Genomic DNA, 16,008 nt, shown 5'->3' on the forward strand with positions numbered 1-16,008 from the left:
ATGATTGTGTCACTGCACTCCAGCCTGGGCAACAGAGTAATACCCTGTCTCGAAAAAAAAAAAAAAAAAAACCAAACAAACAAAAAAAACTCTAGAACTCAATTCAATGATATTTTGTTATATAACAAGTGGGGGTGATAGCTGGTTGCAGTGGCACACAGCCAGAAATGAATGGAAATTCTCTATGATAATACCCACAACAATGACGAACAATACACATGACCCACAAAATCCTAAATATCATCTCTTTTAATGTAGTTTGGTTCAACAAGTAACTGGTGCTAATTACTCAACAGAAATGTGTTGAGTGCCCCAGGCACAATGCTGAGTGCTCAGCTAAGGCACAGGAAGGACCCATCCTCTCAGCTGATGGGAGACAGAGAAGGTACCAGGTACGTTGGGACAAGAATCCAGGAGATGCAGAAGAGGCTCCTGGAGAAGCTCTCACCCGAATGAAAGGGGAAGAATATGCAGGTAGAAGGAAAGAAATCGGCAGTGAACCGCATGGTGTGCAGGAGCTGTGAGCACCTGGGAGCCAGGTGAGAAGTGAGGGCAGCCAAACCCGCATGGGACCAGGTCAGAGGGGGCTCAGGAGCCAGGCCAGGAACACACACTTCCTTAAACAGGAGGACCAGGTAAGGGTTTTATGCAGAGGAGCAGTGAGTCAGTGGCTGTAGTTGCAAGACAGATTTGGGGAGCAGAAGACAGAAAGCAGGGAAACCCATAGGAAGGATATTTCCAGCCGAGGAGTGATCTCGATGTCCTCAACTGCAGCAGAAGCAAAGCACATAGAGAGAGGAACACTTAGGAGTCAAGACTGCCCAGACTGTGGAGGGTTCACTGTTGGGGTGAGAGCCAAGAAAGAGATGGGGCTGATTCCCAGCGTAGCCTGAGGGGCCAGGTGGGAAACGTGCCTGTGCCAGAGGCAGGCCAGCCCTCTCTCACCAACGATGAAATGAGCAAAGAGGGAGTGACTTGCCCAAAGTCACCCAGTAGAAAAGGTGTGCCTGTCCCTAAATTGTAAAGGCCTGGCTGGTTTCCACAATGCCACACTTCTCCTGAGAACCTCCCAATTACCTCCTTGTATACGCCCTTATATCCTGAGATGATGCTACCAATTTTGGTCACTCTCTGAGTACAGATGGAGTTAAAATCCTTAAATGTACAACTGACTACACTCCCTCTTCACTGCTCTACAGCCTGGGGTTCCCAGGTACCTACTGATTTGTGAAGGTAGGAAGAGGGTACATGAGATATTTTCAACACTTCAAAGAGCCTAATGTAAATTGTGCATTTATCGACAATGCGATGGAGGTGCCAGTTCATGAAAATGTCGAGTTTCTTTGCTTTGAGGTGGAATTATAACTTGGTACACTAATGCTGGTTATCTCATTGATCAGCTATTCTCAACTGGCAGAGATTTCCAATTAGCTTGCCTTTGAATAATTAAAATGGGAAAATGAATCAATCATTACTTAAATATGCATTGTTGCTGGGACAACAGAACATGGGATCTATGGGGAAAATCATATAAAGAGCGGATATTGAGGAAGAGTTTAGAGTTGCTTCAAACTGTGGGGATTTGTGCTCAATAGAACAGTGAAGGAGCAAGTGTTTGTCCTTTGATGCCACTCTGCTGGGGATTGGATGCCTTCTGTCCTCCCAGTCTGGCGTCAGGATACCCTACTCAGACTTCCAGTGCTCTATGTACCCTCATGTACCACATATTCTAAATGGCCGGGTCCTGCATTCCATCACCCCTTCCTTTTGCAGTCTTGATCTTCAATTTCAAATGGGGCAATTCCTCCATCTATCTGAATTAATGGAAATGTTGTCCACAGCACACCAATGATGTAGAACCAGCTCACAGCCTGGAAAACCTTCAGCATTTGATGAGTGCATGAATCAAGATTTATTTCCCCTTTCAATAAGCCATACGCAAAGCATTCTGCCAGGTGCTAAGAACACAGTACCCCTGGTGTGCAACTGGGGGAGACTGATTCTACCCTCTTCCATACATGGGCATGAATGTGCACACACACACACACATTTTCGCACTAATCATTTGGAAACAGTGGTGCTATCTCGGTTACTAGAGGCATAATCGTGATCATTAACATTTATTGAGCAGCTACTATGTAGAGGGCACTCACTGGCTTAAGAGGTGGACCCTGCCCTTAGGGGCTTACAGTCAAGCCAGGAAGAGAGGACACACACATAAGCTATAAAATAAACTGGGCCAGGCACCATGGCTCACACCTGTAATCTCAGCACTTTGGGAGGCCAAGTGGGCAGATCACCTGAGGTCAGGAGTTTGAGACCAGACTGGCCAATGTGATGAAACTCTGTCTCTACTAAAAATACAAAAATTTAGCTGGGCGTGATGGTGTCCACCTGTAGTCCAGCTGCTCGGGAGGCCGAGGCAGGAGAATCGCTTGAACCTCGGAAGCAGGGGTTGCACTGAGCTGAGATCGTGCCATTGCACTCCAGCCTGGGTGACAGAGCAAGACTCCGTCTCAAATAAATAAATAAAATAGTAAGTGCCGAGATAGCCAGAGAGACAGGAAGCGGGTCCGCAGGAGGCAGGGCTGGTTGAGGGCTGGCCTGGTGGAGGAGACCTTTATGGAAGAGACATTTAGACAAGATTTTGAAGGACAGGTAGGACTTCAGTTCATCCAAGAGGGGAGAGCATTCAGGCAACAGGGACTGCACTGTGCAGCTTGGAGGGACCAGGTGTGAGGTGTGAGGAAGGAGGGAAACACGAGGGAGGACTTCGGGGCACCTTTCGGATCAGAATGTGGAGGCAGCTGATGGCTTGGGGGTGTGGCACTGGCTCGCCCAGGGGCTCTGTGTGCAGTGCTCAGGGAAACAAGGCTCTGGTGGAAGCCACTGTGTGTAGAACTTGGCTTTGCTTTCCGATCATCTCTGACACAGTTTTTCTAGATACCTTCGAGGGGAGAAAAGGAACCGGCCTCTTTCTGAGATTGTGTTCAGGAACTTGCTGTCTGCTGAGGTGAAACCTAAGAAGCACACCTTTGCGAGGACGTAGGGGAGGCTTAGGAGGGCCCCACAGCGTGGCCCAGAGCCAAACTCTGCACTGAGGGCTGAGGCTGAAGGTGACAGAGCCGAGGGCTCCAGGGGTCTCCCCTATCAGCCAACACCCCCAACCCCATCCACCAGGAAGTTGTGCAACAAACAGCACCTATTTCTGGTAAACCAGGAAAAAGGTGGCTCTTAGTAACTGAAGCACCAATGAATGCCAGTGTGAGCATCTGCCCCATCCCTTTCTCCCCAAAATCTCATTCCCATGTCCAGATGCATGTTATTCCTGAAGGCAAAAGACAAGTCCATAAAGGCTACCAGGGTTCCCATAGACAGTGCACTTCCCTTCAATGGCAAGTGATAGCTGTTAGGTTAGTTGTTATTATGGCATTACAGGTAGGGAAAGAGTTCACTCGAGCATTTTATTTCTGGGAGAGTCACTTCCTCCCAGGGAAAGCAGCACTGGGCATCCACTCAGTAATGAATACACGTAAATCTGATGTTTTACTTTGTTTATACAACAAATAAGATTCTTCTTTCATCTCTGCCCCCAGAATAGATGCTACCAGAAGCCTGAATTCCGTACTAGATAAGAGAACATATGACCATAAGTATTAAGACTATTGCTATTGTTTTCTTTAAAAACCAAAACCAAAATCCAAAACCAACTCCTATGCCAATGAGCTTGGCCCCTCAACAAAATTCCCAGGCTCCCAGAATTGGTTCATACACCTCTTCTGCAAGCTCTGTCTTGTCTTATAATCACATTTTGTTTTAAATTGCAAATAATATTACTCTGTTTAATCGCCTATTTGCCAAAATGTGTACTGTTTTTAAAAAATCAATCCATTCTCCACAAAGATGTGTTGCCTTGAGAGCTTTCAAAGGACCATATCTAGGCACCAAGCGCCATTCCCACAGAAAAGTGCTAAGAATGTGTTTTCTGATAGTGGCATATCTGCAGTAAGGGTTTAGCCTATCAGGAAAATGCCTTTGAAGGTCATAAAATTCATTTGGCTGTCTAAGTACTGGAGTGTATGCTAAAATAATCAGTCACGTTACTTTATAGTCATACCTCGTCCTGTCGTTCTGGAAAATCAATAAAGTGAGGAGAAGGATAGGGATATTGTGAATAACTATTTAAGAGAGAGAAAACAAAAAAATAATATTCTGTGGAAATGGTCCTCAAGGAAGCACAGATCTAGTTTTCATGGCAGGCTCAATTTTATTTCCAAGCTCATCACTGAGTTATTAAATCGAAGTACCATCATCTCCTAGTCAAAAATACAAAAAACTAAAAACAGGGAAATAGCATGCATCCCTCTCTAGATGCTTGGAGGGACTGAAAATTATCCACGGCCTTTAAAATGTATTTCTAAACTGTGTCCATTTTTCACACTCTCAATGTTTTGTTCCAGCAAGTGTTACCAACTCTAATGTTTCCTTTGCCTGGGATACTTCCCCACCTGAAATTTTCCCTTTTCTCTCCTCTGCCAAGTCAATTCTTCCCTGCATTTCAAGACCCAGCCCAAGACCTTCTGCTTCTCAAAGTCAAGTCTGACTTGCTGGCGATCCAGAAAGGCCACGAGGGCAGGGCTGGAAGAGAAGAGTCAGCATGAAGCTACCATGAGGCCCCTAAAAGCTGCTTCTGTGTTTCTGGGCTCCTCGCCACCCTCACACCTAGGCACTGCTGCTGGGGATGATCAGGCGCCCAGGCAGAAGAAGTAACAGCCACCATTGGGTTGCTCGTGTGGAATCTGACTTGCTTTTCCTGAGCGGCAGCACAGACTGGCCTGTGCAAGAGCACCAACAGGCATAGAAGTCATGGAGTCCAGATCTGGAAGGCACTTGGTGGCCTTCTGCACCAGCTCCCATGTCTGGCAACAAGGACTTTTGTGGCATCCCTACAGATGGTGAGGGACACTCATGACCTCCGAGGTGCTATCCTGCCACCTTGCCAGGCAGCTGTGGGTATTCCTTTCCTTTGATGTCAACCTGGAGCCAGCCCTACGCATGGGCCCTGCTTTGGTTTGCTGGACTCCATACCTTCAGTGCCCTGAAAGAAACAAACATCAACCCTGGAACCTCAGAGCTTGCAAAGGGACAATGTGAATGTTTTATTCTTATGTTTTGTGGCCCCTCTATTTCCACTGGTTGTACAGCTACCCATGCATCTGACTGCCCTTTTCAAGGGACCATCCCAGTGGGTCTAGATTGTCCATCCCACTTCGGCCATTCATAGCAGCACTTTAGCAAAGACGCTGGGAAAACACTGGGTTAAATAAAGCTGAACAGGTTTCTTTATTAAATAACTTTTCAGGGCCTTTGATATGCTATGAATCTCCAAGAAGGGCTTGCTTTAGACTTAATTTCCCAAATGCTTTTAGGAACAGAATTTGGGAAATGGTGGGCAAATTGATCTTCAGTCCCCACGTGCTGGAGGCTGGACGCCTTTTCCACAGCTCACCTCTGATTGTAGCAGGAATACCTACATGGCTTCTTGCTCTTCAGATTTCTCATCTTGGCTCCCATATTCCATCCCAATGGTGCCTTTTAAATATAGTCTGGAGTAGTTGTGGGTCTAGAATTAGAGTCCAGTTCTTGCATGTAAAGCAAGCTCTCTGAGAAAGGAACTTCCAAGGAGAGTGGTGAACTTAAGTCTTAATAATCTGTGACAGTCTTAAATCTTCATAATCACCAATCACATTTCAATTTAAACTGGTCTTAGAATGAGACTTGATCAGAACACTAACTCAATCTCAATCTGAATTCCTTTCTTTTTTTTTTTTTGAGACAGAATTTCACTTTTGTTGCCCAGGCTGGAGTATAGTGGCATGATCTTGGCTCATTGCAACATCTGCCTTCCGGGTTCAAGTGATTCTCCTACCTCAGCCTCCTAAGTAGCTGGAATTACAGGCAGGATCTTGCCCTGACACCCAGGCTGGAGTGTGAGTGCAGTGGTGCAATCACAGCTCATTTCATCCTCAACCTCCTGGGCTCAAGCGATCCTCCTGCTTTGCCCTCCCAAAGCCCTAGGATTATAGGCACAAGCTTCCGCACCCAACCCGAATTCCTATTTTTGATGTTGAATTGATTATGTACATCTGGGTCTTGGTACCTGAGCCTGAAGTGCAGCTTGGTACTACAAGCCCTTCCAGGCCACGTTTACACATGCACTTGCTTAGATAGCTACCCACCTTCTCCACCACTTCATCAGCCTGTTACTCCAAATCCTTTCAGACAGTCTGCTCCACTGGAAGAAATAGACTACGGTCCTGAAACCTCATGCCTAAAGCATGAAACTGCTTTCCTCTTCACCACTAAAAAGGAGCAGTTTCCCATTCTTTTTAGTAAAATTTCTCCTTTTTTTGCTAAATATTTACACTCATTAAAGAAATATGAAAGATGCAGAAAGACAAAAAGAAGGGAAAAGAAATCTCCTATAACCCCATCTCGGAAAGAAACCCACTATTGCGATCTGGGCTATTTCCTTACACTGTTTCTTACAGAATAAAGCAAGCTTTATCCTCCCCACAGGAACCCAGCTGGCAGTCCTTAGGTGTTGCTTGAAAGATTAAATACACTAGTACTTATGGTTGCCTCAAGCAACATTCAACTCATACAACTCATTTCTTGTACATCAAATCTCTTCCAGAAGTAAGAATTTTAAACCATTTTATATGGGAAAAAAATGAGTTTTTAAAATATGCTATCTTGTGTGATAATCGCCTTAGCATGTGCTTCACGTACTTCCAGCTAACACAGTCTCTATCCCCAGCTCCATCTCCAGCCCTGGTGGTGCAGCCCTGATCCTCCAATGCCCCAGTTCATACAGCTCAGCCACACCACCAGTCAGTTTAAATCAAATGATCGTCATGGGAAAATGGTGCCCAATGCAGTTTTGGGAAAATGATCAAAGTGTACTATGCCTAGTTTAAAACAAGTGTCTTTTTAAATGAAAGAAAAGCTTTTTGTCTTTTTTCCAAATTCACACATACACCTAATAATTAAGTGTGCGTTAAGTACCTGGCATGATGTCTGCTCTACAGGCTAAGAAGGGATACAAAAACAGTCCATCTGCAACAACTGGACCAGTGGACAGCAAGTTGACACAAAATGGAAATATACTAGGCTTTCAGGAAAGGGAGTGTGTCACGTGAACAAGAGAATTGAAATTTGTATGGAACTGTGAAGACCAAGAGAAGAACCACAGGAAGAAAGCACCAGATGGAGCTTAAAGGTTGGAATTAGCCTTACATCAGCATTTATTAGGCACCAACTATGTGCCAGGCGTTGTGAGAGACAGAGATGGAATAAATGCATCTTTGAGAGGGGGCTCATAAGTGCCTTTGGAAACAGAAAACACTTCCCTGAGGAAGCACCCCTGAGCTTGGTGTTGAAGAAAAGAGGAGGCCTCATCAGGAACAAGAGACCATTCACAGCGCTGCAAACAGTATCGCTCCGACCCCAGCCCAGGGTGTGGGGAAGAGAGTGGCGGGGAGGCTGCTGAAGGAGCAGGAGCTCCACGGTGAGTCCTGGTGCAGGGATGACGGATGTGGACTTCTTAACTTTACCACCTGAGACCACGTGCTACTAATAGTTGATAATACTATTGTGGCCCCTCCAATTAAATGTATTAGTAGGTGACCAGTCGTGATGTTGTCTGTTAATTGTACAGCCAGTGCTATTTGTTGAATAAATAGACTAGTGGTCTATTAATGCTAGTAGAACATTTCTGCCACTGGCAGAAGATTCCGGAACTGTAAGGATATTAGGAGACCTGCTCCCCACCCTTAGAGAACTCACAGGCTGGTTGAGAGCACCAGAAGCAACCTTGGTGTCCCTTTTGTTTTATTTTGGTTTTTGTTTGTATTTTATTTTATTTTATTTTTCCGTAGGTTGTTGGGGTACAGGTGGTATGTGGTTACATGAGTAAGTTCTTTAGTGGAGATTTGTGAGATTTTGGTGCACCCATCACCTGAGCAGTATACACTGTGCCATATTTTCAGTCTTTTATCCCTCAACCCCTCCCAGTCTTCCCTGCAAGTCCCCAAAGTCCATTGTTCATTCTTATGCCTTTGCATCCTCATAGCTTAGCTCCCACACATCAGTGAGAACATACAATGTTTGGTTTTCCATTCCTGAGTTACTTCACTCAGAATGATAGTCTCCAACTCATCCAGGTCACTGCAAATGCTGTTAATTCATTCCTTTTCATGGCTGCATAGTTTTCCATGGTATACACATACCACAGTTTCTTTATCCACTCATAGACTGATGGGCATTTGTGTTGGTTCCACAATTTTGCAATTGTGAATTGTGCTGCTATGAATATGTATGTGCAAGTATCTTTTTCAAATAATGACTTCTTTTCCTCTGGGTAGATACCCAGTAGTGGGAGTGCTGGATCAAATGGTAGGTAGTTCTACTTTTAGTTCTTTATGGAATCTCCACACTGTTTTCCATAGTGGCTGTACTAGTTTACATTCCCACCAGCAGGGTAGAAGTGTTCCCTGATCACCACATCTATGCCAATATTTCAATCTCACTGCTTGTTATTGGATGAAATATTCTGTATATATCTGTTAAGTCCATTTGTTCCAAGGTACAGTTTAAATCCATTGTTTCTTTGTGACTTTCTGTCCTGATAACCTGTCTAGTGTGGTCGGTGGAGTGTTAAAGTCTGCCAGTATTATGGTGTTGCTGTCTATCTGATTTCTTAGATCTATTAGTAATTGTTTTATAAATTTGGGACCTCCAGCGTTAGATGGATATATGTTTAGGATTGTGATATTTTACTATTGGACAGGGCCTTTTACCATTTTATAATGTCCCTCTTCGTCTCTTTTTTTTTTTTTTTTTTTTTGAGACAGAATCTTGCTGTGTCACCCAGCCTGGAGTGCAGTGGTGTGATCTCAGCTCACTGCAACCTCTGTCTCTCAGGTTCAAGCAATTCTCCTGCCTCAGCCTCCTAAGTAGCTAGAACTACAGGCACCGCCCCACCACACCCGGCTAATTTTTTTTTTTTTTTTTTTTTTTTGTATTTTGAGTAGAGACGGTGTTTCACTATGTTGGCCAGGCTGATCTTGAACTCCTGACCTCGTGACCCACCCACTTTGACCTCCCAAGTGCTGGGATTACAGGTATGAACCACTGCACCCAGGCCCTCTTTGTTTCTTTTAACCACTGTTACTTAACGGTTTGTTTTGTCTGATATAAGAATAGCTGCCACTGCTAGCTGCTCACTTTTGGTGTCCATTTGCAAGGAATGCCTTTATCCATCCCTTTACTTTAAGTGTCTGTGAGTTCTTAGGTGTTAGGTGAGTCTCCTGAGGGCAGCAGGTAGTTGGTAGGTGAGTTCTTATTCATTCTGCGGTTCTGTATCTTTTAAGTGGCGCCTTCAGGCCATTTACATTCAATGTTAGTATTGAAATGGAGGTATCATTGCATTCATCCTGCTCTTCGTTGCCTGTGTACTCTGGATTTTTGTTGTTTTTTGCTTTTGTTTTTTTGCTTGTATTTTTGTTTTGTAGGTCGTGTGTGATATATGCTGTAAAGAGGTTCTGTTTTGATGTGTTTCCAAGATTTGTTTCAAGACTTAGAGCTACTTTTAGCAGTTCTTGTAGTGGTGGCTTAGTAATGGCAAATTCTCTCAGCATTTGTTTGTCTGAAAAGACTGTTATCTTTTCTTCATATATGACGCTTAGTTTTGCTGGACACAAAATTCTTGACTGATAATTGTTTTGTTTGAGCCAGAAGACAGGGCTCCAATCCTTTCTAGCTCGTAGGGTTTCTGCTGAGAAATCTGCTAGGTTTACCTTTATAAGTTGCCCGGTGCTTATGTCTCACAGCTCTTAAGAGACTTTCCTTCATCTTAACTTTGGATAACCTGATGACAGTGTGCCTAGGCCAAGATCTTTTTGCGATGAATTTCCCAGGTGTTCTTTGTGCTTCTTGTATTTGGATGTCTAGGTCTCTAGCTAGGCTGGGGAACTTTTCCTCTATTATTCCCCCAAATACGTTTTCCAAGCTTTTAGAATTCTCTTCCTCAGGAACACCGATCATTTTTAGCTTTGGCCATTTACCTTAATCTCAGACTTCTTGGAGGCTTTGTTCATATTCTTATTCTTCTTTCTTTGTCTCTGTTGGATTGGGTTAATTCAAAGACCTTGTCTTCAGGCTCTGAATTTCCTTCTTCTACTTGTTCAATTCTATTGCTGAGACTTTCCAGCGCATTTCACATTTCTTAAAGTGTGTCCAAAATTTCCTGAATTTTTTATTGCTTTTTCTTTAAGCTATTTCATTGAAAATTTCTCCCATTCAATATTGGGGGAGTGTGTCAGAAAAGGAGGGTCTCCCTTTCCCACTTCCATAGTTGGGGCAGTTGCAGTATTTGGGCTGTCTCCTGGGTCCTGCAAGAGCAGTCTGCTTCCTTCAGAGGGTCTGTGGGTTCCCTTGGGTTTGTTCTTGCAGTCAAACTGGAACTAAAATTCACAATGCAAGCCTCCAGATGCTGCTTTTTCTGGAGCTGCAATCTAGTCCTGCCTCCTGTCCACTGTGATCCCCTCCATTCTTCCGGGTTTTTGTTGTTGTTGTTTGGTTTTTGTTTTGAGACAGAGTCTTTCTCTGTCACTCAGGCTGGAGTGCAGTGGCATGATCTCAGATCACTGCAGCCTCAGCCTCCTGGGTTCAAGTGATTCTCCTGTAATTCTGGGATTACAGGCACCTGCCGCCATGCCCAGCAATTTTTTGTATTTTTAGTAGAGATGGAGTTTCACCATGTTGGCCAGGCTGGTCTCGAACTTCGCCTCAAGTGATCTACTCCCCTCAGCCTCCCAAAATGCTGGGATTACCGGTGTGAGCACCACACCCAGCCCATTTGAATTCACATTCTCAGGGTTTAGGTTCTCCTCTGCCATCTTACCTGGCTTGATGGCACACATAGCACTTAAACAAGGACCAATGTACTGCAGTGTTTAACCCACTCCCCGTGCCAGTTTCTCCTGCAAGTGTCTCTACACCTGCATCTTTCCTTGCCTGTGAATTCTCTCACTGGAGGAAAATCACCCCTGTCTCTTCCACACATATCCTCTCAAGAGAATGAAGCAGGAAGGGGCCTTGCCTCATTCAAGCTGGTGGATGTTGCTTTGTGGCTGACTAGAGTCTCACCTGGAACTGAAGGGTTGAGGGCCCAAGGGTGGTTCCCCTTGCACTGAACCAAGGAATGGACCCAAGAGCACCAGAGCCAGGGCTGCCACCAACCTCTCTCCTGCTGCCTCTGCTCCTCCTGCAGTATCCTCTCGAGACATCGAGCTCACCCCCAGCACCTTTGTGTCTCCCCTGCCTTGAGCACCTGCTCCAGATCTCCCACTTCCTGACCTTGTACTAGGCCTCCCCAAGACCAGGCACACATTAACAGGTCAATACATATTTTTGTGATAACAAATAGAAGTCAGCTCTCTTTTCCTATCTACCACCTCTTCTGGGTGCATTTATCTTAATCTCTGCATCTTTGAACCAGGTTGTTAATATGGCCCAAGAATAGACAGCAAACATACGGCTGCCCTGCTGAACAGTGTGGGGTTCCTACATGCCAGGTGCTGAAATGGGAGCTCAGACACAACAAAGACTGAAACAAAAGTGTAGAAAAGTGTCCACTTTGAGAACCACAGTCAGAGCATAGCTATTGATGAGATTACTATGAATAAGCACATTAGTAAGAAATTAAAAATAAACCGAAACCACTGACGACTTATTTTCTTTTAGGTTACACAGATGATAGTTAATTACAGTGACTGACATTGACTAAGCGCCTTCTGCATGTCAGGCACTGTGCTTTGGGCTTCCCGGAGCATAAAAACACATTGAAATGGATTATCGGGGGCTGGGGGCAGGGAAGGGGCTACCATTTGCTCTTGGTTTTGCATGTGGCCGGTTTCAATCCAAGATAAGCTACAATGAGATAGAAAAATTCTTTAAAAAATAATTTAACCAGTTAAAAAGAAAAACAGCACTGGGACTGAGGCTGGGTTTCAGAGCCAATTTCCAAGAAGTAATTTCATCATCATAAAACATCAAACGTGAATTCCACTCTCAGCTATGCAAATTCCAAAAGAATAATACCTCACATTTCCATAATGCTTGATGCTTTTCAAAGTGCTTTCCCAGTTATTAATCGAGAGGAGGCTTTATTACTACCAAAAACATAAATTAAAATTCTGTTCGGACTCAAGTTCTCCATTATTTTTTCCACTTTCCCCTCAAAAGCCAGAGCCATCTAAATCCAGGTGTTTTTGATTGAATGGGTAACTCTAATAAGTTTAACTGACAGGGTGAATATGCATAAATGTAGCATATTGTGAGGCCTTCAATCTACAGACACCAGAGTCAGGCTTAGGAAAATCTGCTATTGAATTAACAAAACCACAGGGGAGCACTCGGAGTTCAAGTCTGAGATCCTTTCAGGGTCTCAATTTTTGTAGGAGCTGCACACACTATGTTCATCAGAATCCATCTCCCTCTATCAAAGATGAGAAAATTAAGAAATTAGATCTACCGCTTTGTGCTTAAACCTACAGAAATCCCCATCAATGACTTCCCACAGAGAGGCCCACATTTGCCAAACAGCTCCTAGGTCTTGTTTTGTTTTGAATGTAATATGAACCAAGAGGCTGAATTCACTGTAAATCCAACAAGGACAGAGGATTTTAGAAAAATGAGGTGAGGAGATATGACAGGGTATGAGGAAATACTTCTCCCCAAACCTAATGCCTTTCCAATTTGTTTCTTTTTCCATCTCTTTCAAACTTAATTATGTGTAGCGTTCTCACTCACTGAATCACCAGCCTTTCCTGACACTTCAATCTCATGCATTTTAGCAAAAGATTAACCTGGCTGTTTGCTTTTAATTCTGAAGCTGTGTTAATACTCAACTCCCGCCAGATTAGAAAAGAAGAAAAACACACTCCCACGTACCCCACCATGGCACCAGCAAGGCTCCAGGGCTGATGCTGCTGAGGCTGTCACAGTCCCGAGGGCTGGCTGCACTTACCACTTCAGGAGGGCCAAGAGAACCACTGACAGGGCCACCGTCACCATGGGGCCATTCACTTCGAATTTTAGGAACCCCAAGGCTTCCATCATTCCTCTGAGACCCCAGAGTGGTGGTCTTCCAGATGAGAGAGGAGGCTGATCCTGTGGCCCTTATGGGAACCGTGCTCTGCAGGTAGAAAAGGGAACAGGCAACCAAGAAAACGTCACGTGGAGTGGGTCCCCACAACGTCCTCTTTCTCAGAGTGTCTCTCCTTATAAAGAGGAAGGAAGAGGAGGGCACAACAAAGGGTTTCAGTGTAAAGCAATGAATCAGCAACTTTATTCCTTGATGACTGTGCTATCAATAAACATTTATGTTAACTTCCCCAGAGAGGAAAAGCAGACTTCCCCATGTTTGCTGAGAAACAAAATGGTTGTAACCATGGACTTGTACTCTGAGATGTAGTCTTCAAAGAGACGCTCTTCTCCAAAATGTCTATCTATATCTATCTATGTCTATATGTATAGCTACATCTATATGTACATCCATTCATCATTTTTTAAATTCACAATTAAGTGAAGATAAATGTCAGGAGACTCTGAATATCTCAGAAAAATAGAGGACCAGACACCAGCCTGATAAAAATGCTGGCTGCTTTGAGGACAACCATCCCACCAAGTCCATTAATTGCTGGGCCTGAGGCTGTTGGAGCAAAGCAAAGACGCTGGAGTCAGTTTCCTCATGGTGAATTGGAGGCTTTCTCAAGTGTCTGAAGGCAGATCCATAGGCTCATGTATGGGTCTTTGTTCTAGCTTTGGGCTTATCTGACTAAAGTAGACAGAAAGATGCAGGGGATCATGGCAGATGGGAGGCAGGACTAGATTGCAGCTCCAGACAGAGCAGCATTCAAAGGCTTCCATGATGAATTTTAGCTCCAGATCAACTGAAAGAACAAACCAGCAATCCTGAGAGGACCCTCAGACCCTCTGAAGGAAGTGGACTGCTCCTGCAGGACCCAGGAGACACCCCAAATACTGTGAGTGCCCCAACTGTGGAAGTGGGAAAGGGAGACCCTCCTCTTCTGAAGAGACACTCCCAATATTGAATAAGAGAAATATTGAAAGAAATAGATAGCTTAAAGAAAAAAACAATAAAAAATTCAGGTAACTTTGGACACATTTTTAGAAATGTGAAATGCTCTGGAAAGTCTCAGCAATAGATTTGAATAAGTCAAGAAAAGAAATTCAGGCCTCAAAAACAAGGTCTTCAAATTAACCCAGTCCAACAAAGACACAGAAAAAAAAACTAAGAAAATATGAGCAAATCCTCCAAGAAGTCTGAGATTATGTTAAATGACCAAACCTAAGAACAATCAGTGTTTCTGAGGAAGAAGAGAATTCCAAAAGCTTGGAAAACATATTCGGGGGAATAATCAAGGAAAACTTCTGCAGCCTAGCTAGAGACCTAGACATCCAAACACAAGCACAAAGAATACCTGTAAAATTCATTGCAAAAAAGAGTTTTGCCTAGGCACATTATCATCAGGTTATCCAAAGCTAAGATGAAGGAAAGACTCTTAAGAGCTGTGAGACAGAAGCACCAGGTAACTATATGGGGAAACCTATCAGATTAACAGCACATTTCTCAGCAGAAACCCTACAAGCTAGAAAGGATTAGGGCCCTGTCTTCTAGCTCCTCAAACAAATCAACTATCAGCCAAGAATTTTGTATCCAGCAATCATATATGAAGGAAAGATACAGTTGTTTACAGACGAACAAATGCGAGAGAATTCATCATTACCAAACCACCACTACTAAAGAATTTACAGCTCCTTAAAGAACTACTAAAAGGAGCTGTAAATCTTGAAATGAATCCTGGAAACACATCAAAACAGGATGTCTTTAAAGCATAAATCACACAGGACCTGTAAAACAAAAATAAAAGCTAAAAGCAAAAAACAAAACACACACACACACACAAAATACGCAGGCAACAAAAAGCATGATGAACGTAATGGTACCTCACATTTCAATACTAACAAATGTAAATGGTCTAAAAGCTTCACTTAAAAGTTACAGAACTGCAGGGTGGGTAAGAACTCACCAACCATCTGCTGTCTTCAGGAGACTCGCCTAACACCTAAGGACTAACATAAACTTAAAGTAAAAGGGCAGAAAAAGGTATTTCATGCAAATGGACACCAAAAACGAGCAGAGGTAGCTATGGGCTTCTTTTTCTGTGCCCCTGCTGTGTCTTAGGATGGTCACAGGTACATTTGTTACAGAAGGCCGTGGCCACAGGTGCAGATTCCCTGGAAAGGAGCAAGAGGAAAAGCAGGGAGGCACACAGAGGCTGCTGCCTTCACCCAGATAAAAGGGATGCTTGGCTAGAGGAGAGACGGATGTGGGAAGAAGTAGATGGACTTGAAAAATATTTTGGAGGTGGAGTCTTCTGCTCTGCAGAAGTTCCTGGTGGGTTGCATATGAAAGGGAAGGGGAAGGCAGGACCACACCTGACCGTCAGGTTCCTGACTTGGGCTATAGATATATCAGATGCCATTCACTGAAACAGGGAGGCTGGGAACGGTGGGGTACTGTTGGGAAAGTCGAGAATTCTGATTCAGTTTTGTTAAGCTGAGATGCCCTGGAGACATCTGAGTGGAGGTGTCAAGGCAGAGAGGACTGATAGCTGAAAATGTGACTAATAATTGATCATGATCATGTCATTTATGAGTGCTTACTATGCACTAGTTATGATTCTAGGAGCTTTCATATGTGTCAACTCATTTAATCCTCATACACACACCGAGCAGGTAAATCTTGTGGTTAACCCCATGTTACAGAGGAAGAAACTGAGGCATGGGCTGTATGACTCTAAAGCCCATGCTCTTCCTCAAAAGATTATATTCAAACATGGAAGCCATCAACATTAA

At 44.0% G+C, this 16,008-nt stretch overlaps 1 protein-coding gene across 2 annotated transcripts in view; it reads right to left on the minus strand.

The window, feature by feature from the left end:
• TBXAS1 (thromboxane A synthase 1) overlaps nucleotides 1-13,309 on the minus strand; it is a 182,741-nt gene extending 169,432 nt beyond the window's left edge. The window contains exon 1 of one of the 2 annotated variants that reach the window (XM_012447508.2): nucleotides 13,094-13,309. In XM_012447508.2, the coding sequence (XP_012302931.2) occupies nucleotides 13,094-13,185 (92 nt within the window). In that variant the 5' untranslated portion in view covers nucleotides 13,186-13,309. The remainder of the gene's footprint in view (nucleotides 1-13,093) is intronic. The other variant, XM_012447509.2, reaches the window with a different exon arrangement.
• Between the last annotated feature and the right edge of the window lie 2,699 nt (nucleotides 13,310-16,008).

Source organism: Aotus nancymaae, unplaced genomic scaffold, assembly GCF_030222135.1.
Source record: "Aotus nancymaae isolate 86718 unplaced genomic scaffold, 86718_ANA_hifiasm-v0.15.2.pri h1tg000002l, whole genome shotgun sequence".
NCBI lineage: Eukaryota > Metazoa > Chordata > Mammalia > Primates > Aotidae > Aotus > Aotus nancymaae.